A 5,081-nucleotide genomic window follows, 5' to 3' on the forward strand; every position below is an offset into this window, starting at 1 on the left:
GAAAAAAAAGCACAATTATCCTTTTTCAAACAAATAAAAACACAGGGTTTCCTTTTCACGTAAAGCCTGCGTGTCCAGCCCCAGTCTTCAAGCGTTGGGATCCTGCCAGTTCCAGGTACCGTGTCTCTGCCCCGACAGCCGACTCAAACTGTCCAACACAATCGCAGACATTATGACATCTCCTCAGCATCTCATGAAGTTCAGCAGACGTCATTAGATTCAGGTGTGTTGAACCAGGGAACAAACTAAAGGTGCATTCACACCTTCCCTGTTTAGTCCACTTTAGTCAAATTCTGGTTCATGTGCCTGTATGGTCCAGCTCATTTGGGGAGGTTTGAATGAGTAATCGAGCTCAGCGTGAACTCTGGTCTGCCTAAACACCTACGTCTCGGTGTGGTTGAAGTGAACTCTGGCGCAGTCCAATTCATACGAGTACCAAGCGATCTGGAGAACACACTAAAAGCAGGAAGTGGACTGTTGCTGGCTAGCAAAAAAATAAATAAATAAATCTTAGAATGTTTTTCGTTACATTAGAAAGTTCACACGTCAATGAACTTGTCTTGGATGGACATAATGAGTCACTGTTGAGAAACTGTGTTTGAGAAACTTTATATGCTTCAGCTCTGCTGAGTAATGTTTGTGCACTCAGAGGAGGTGGATGACATCATGCAGAAACTTTACATCAGCGTCTCAAAGAGCGCTCTGCCAGGTTGGCAGGTCCTGAAGTGACGCTTGTCTCCTGTGTGTCTCCCAGTGCTCCTCAGTATGCTGCTGGTGGGGATGGCTTGGTGGTGTTGGAGGGAAGAGTTTCGTCCCTCCAGGTCTTCCACATTGCAGAACGTTTCTCTGAAAGAATCCCAGAACCCACTCATCGATCAGGGGCCTCCCGTGGGCCCTAACACGACTTTAGTCAAGGTAAGTTCAGGTGAAACACATGGTAATACACAGCTGGAAAGATGCAATTTGCCCCTTACAGATTTATTCTGTTTTTACTCAAGTATTTCAGATCTCCCTCCCCCCACCAAAAAAAAAAAAACTAATTGTAATAACAAACATCATTAATCTGAGGTAATGCAAAACAGAGTTGTAAAACTATGATTCATTTATTAAGGAGGCTAAAAGCTGTCCAAACTAATCTAACCCTGTGAGAAACATTAAGTCCCTCTCTAATCCAAACATCTGGTTGTGCTGACGTCAATAATTGGCACTGAAACTTTTACATCACTGGGCAAAAAAAAATTGGCTTACTATTCTATATGGAAAATTAATTCTTCCACACTGAAGAGGTTTTGAGGATTAGCGGCCTCTTTAAAGCATGCCACTGTACCTCAACCAGACTAAAAGCCAGACTTTAAAATGGTTTGGACACACATCTTCCAAAATGTTCTTCTTTAGCCTTCCAAGTTGGAGTGATTTTGATCCTGATGTCCTTTAGATCGGCGCTTGAGTTGGTGTTGCTTATTCAATCTTTTTAGCCTACTTCATGTTGTCAGACCGGTTCACAGCTGACGACTGCAGAGCCAAATAAATGTGGTTTATTACGGATAATTCATAATTTTATAGGAGAGGTTTTTTGGGATAGCATTTTCACTTAAAAACTGTTTTCTGATTTAGATTATCTTTGATGCTAAAATTTGTTTGATCAGAAACAATCAAGTGTGAATGCAAACAAAAACGAAGTAATATTTGTGGTATTCTTCTTTCCAGCAGTAATTCGATTTGAATGGGTGTGTTTACAAATACAAACAACGCTTTAGCCTTGAAAACTTGTAGGAAACCTTTTATTCTCTTTTCAACTTAAAAAAAAAATATCCTGCAACATTTATACAGGTTTGTCAAAGTCCATAAAGCTTTTTTATATGGTGACTTAATATATCAATGGCTTGCCATGAAAAATACAGAAAAACAAGCCTTTAAATGGATAATGAAAAGCAGATGTTTCATAATTCTCACTCAGGTTTTTGTTGTTTTATTAAATGTTATTGTCACCATTTGTCTGTTCCTCTTCAACGAGTAAATGCTTTTTCTGTAACCACATGATAACCAGGCGTTTCCTCTTCAAGAATCCAAAAACGCAAGCGCGTGCAACACCACCAGTTGTCAGTATAATCTGTTGTGCAGAGTATGAAAATGCTTTGTCCTTTTGCCTCTTATGTTTCTGTTTTCTCCTCCTTTGTGCAGTTCCTGTAATTTATTCACATGATAAAAGCATAAGCTCAAACAACAATTAATTACATAACTTTGAATTGTAACTAAAGCTAAACTTTGTAGTCTAAGTACAAAAGCGTCTGAATGTTTTAGCCTTTTGATTATTCCATCTGTTATAACTCATGAATTAAGCTCTTGTGGTTGCGTCACGCTTGCAAGAGCGTCTCGGACTCATTTTGTGATTTCCAGCGCGAGTTCAGTTAATAAGGTGGCTCCCATTCCGACAGGAAACCCTTCTCAGACTGGATTTGGACTCTGTGAAGGTGCGGCGCCAGAAGACAGCTGGCTGTGCCGCTCCTGCTGATGTTTCATCATGGCAGTAAACAGACACTCACAGATTTTCATGCTGTCACTTCCCAGCATCATTCGGGTGTGAACATCGTTGAAGTAATGACATGAAATTCAGAGGTCTGGGAGTTGTGGTGACCCGCCATCATTACTTGGTTCCCTCAGTTTGAAGGGTAATAACTTTAAATTAAGTCCTTTTGGGTTTCTGCTGTTGATGTTTGTGATTCGCTCCCAGAGCCTTTGTGCACAAATGCTCAAGAGAATATCAAATTATTAGCTAGGCAACCTATTTATTACGTTAAGAGTTGCAACCTGAGACTCTTTGACATGTAGTACAAATAGGAACTGTTCAAACTCATAATTAAAGTAACTGGGTACCTGAATGTTAGAATGGACCACAGTTTTCTCGGATCAGATTTTCTATTATATTGTCTGAAGATGTTGAATTGCTGAGGTGTTGAATTGCTGAGTGGGTTTGGTCGAGTTGTTTTTGTTTTTCAGAGAGTTAAAGAACAGTACATGCAATATATCTAAGTGCACTTTGTCCCTGGGTATTTAATAGGATTATAAGTACTAAAGAGTACATTGGGAGGTAACTTAATAGTTTTCTTGAATAAAACAACTGTTCTTCTGGTTTGCTCTTATTACCATCAGCTCTGTGGATGTACTGTGATCTGACCTACCTGCTGCCCAATGAGTACTTGAATCATTTAAAATGTGCATTATTGTTTTATGTTCTGAAGACAAAATGCTTGAATTAAATCTAAACTGTCAAAAGGTAGAAAAAAAAGCCCCTAATTTCATTGAGTCTAATCAAATATTGTCACATTCCTTTTTTTCCCTGTTATTGAGTTGAGATTTTGGTTTTCTGATCACATTAAAACTCTGAGATTAAACTTCAAGTGGCTCTTCTCTCTTCACATAAGATGTCACCAAAATCCAGAATGTGTCTGGATTTATTCTCCCTGAAGGCTGAAAGGAAATATTCCCGCATTACAGTACAGTTTCATGTAAAATGGCAGGATTTAATTTTATCTGCCTGCAGTGCCTTGTGAAAGTGCTTGTATCATTTGATCCCTAAACACACAATGCAAAAAATAAGGAAATAATGGTTTTCTACTTAAAAATCTGAAGTGTATGACATGCTTATATATTCAACCCCTTTAGTCTGGTGCTCTTAAATACAAATTAAATCCACCTGTATGTAAAATACAGCTGTTCTGTTAGACCTGAAGTTGTACCTCAATATCCTTTAGGTATATCTTTACAAGTTTTGCACAGACTCCCAACTGAATTTCGTTCTGGACTTTCATTAGACCATTTTGACACATAAATATGCTTTGATCTCCTCCCAGTCTGCAGTCTTCTGGAATCGCTACAGGTTTTCTTAACCATTTCATCAATACCAGTTACTAATTGTATGATTTATAAAATATGTAGCGGTATCGGAGTACAGGGGATGAATATGAATGCTTAAAAAAAAAAAGCACAGAAAACCGTACATTATGTTCCCTCCTCTTCATGTAAAATCCTTGTTTTTGGTTATAATGTTTGTGTTTTTATTGAGATCAAATTTGGAACCCTTTTAAGGGGTTTGATTATTTGTTCAAGCAACTGTAAAAGTATTATTTTCTCCTGATTATTTTTCTAATGCTTTGTTTAATTGTGCCATGAACATTTTACCAACTGTTCTTCGGAACGGGTAAATAATGGCACAGTCACAGTTTTGTTTTGTGTAAATAGCTGGGGTAAAACGATGAGCGTTTCTTTGACTGATAGTTTGCTTTCTCAGCTCTTATTCTGAAATGGGATCACAAGTTTTTTTTTTTTGTTTTTTTTTAACATTTCTGTGTTTGAACACCTGACAATTTGCTTAAGTCTTTTACCTTTGTGAAAATCTCATGCAGATGTAGACGCCTTCAGGGCAGACGGTTAAGAGATAACGCTGTAACTGTACTTCTGTGTTCTGTGGTTGGTATTTATATTTAAGGAAGGGTTTATTTATTTTGGGTGGAATTTCACATGTTGTAAACGTTTATTTGTACTTGGCACAACACTGTTGATGCTGTAGATGAACCCAATAAATTGCTTTGAGTCTAATCAGTTATTTCACATTGATCGTCTCCTTTCTGAGATCTCATTTTTCATGTTTATAAAAACACACTTGTAATTAAATATTTTTTCCTTTTCCATTTCTGTGACATAGCAAAAACAGCTTTGTGAATTTAATATCTTGGATAAAGAGACAGACCTGCTTTGAGCCTTTAAGCCTTTTCTATACTGAGATTACCTGAACAAGAACAACATCCACGACTGTTCCAGAGCTTTCAGCTCCCTTTAATGCATGTCCAATAATCCATTTTAACTATGTTCATTCAAACATAGTTAAAATGTTTGTTGATTGTTAAATAAACATGTTAAATGAACATGTTCAGCAAGCGCTGCATCAACGAATCCCATTGTTTAATTACCTGTAATGCTCCAAAATAAAAACTGCTTGTGGACTAAAATTATCTCTTTCTTCTTATATCATCTGATTTTAAACTGATTTTCCATTTACCGTATGTTATTGACATGTTAAGATT

The 5,081-nt window shown here is 37.4% G+C and overlaps 1 protein-coding gene across 1 annotated transcript in view; it reads left to right on the forward strand.

The window, feature by feature from the left end:
• The window catches only part of LOC103131076 (low-density lipoprotein receptor-related protein 8-like), a 24,687-nt gene extending 20,080 nt beyond the window's left edge, over positions 1–4,607 (forward strand). Inside the window, exons 11-12 of the mRNA XM_016665957.1 lie at positions 736–915; positions 2,436–4,607. Coding sequence (XP_016521443.1) covers positions 736–915; positions 2,436–2,531 — 276 coding nt within the window. The 3' untranslated portion in view covers positions 2,532–4,607. The remainder of the gene's footprint in view (positions 1–735; positions 916–2,435) is intronic.
• Positions 4,608–5,081: the final 474 nt, after the last annotated feature.

The sequence above is a fragment of the Poecilia formosa genome, unplaced genomic scaffold (assembly GCF_000485575.1).
Source record: "Poecilia formosa unplaced genomic scaffold, Poecilia_formosa-5.1.2 Scaffold10, whole genome shotgun sequence".
NCBI classification, from domain to species: domain Eukaryota; kingdom Metazoa; phylum Chordata; class Actinopteri; order Cyprinodontiformes; family Poeciliidae; genus Poecilia; species Poecilia formosa.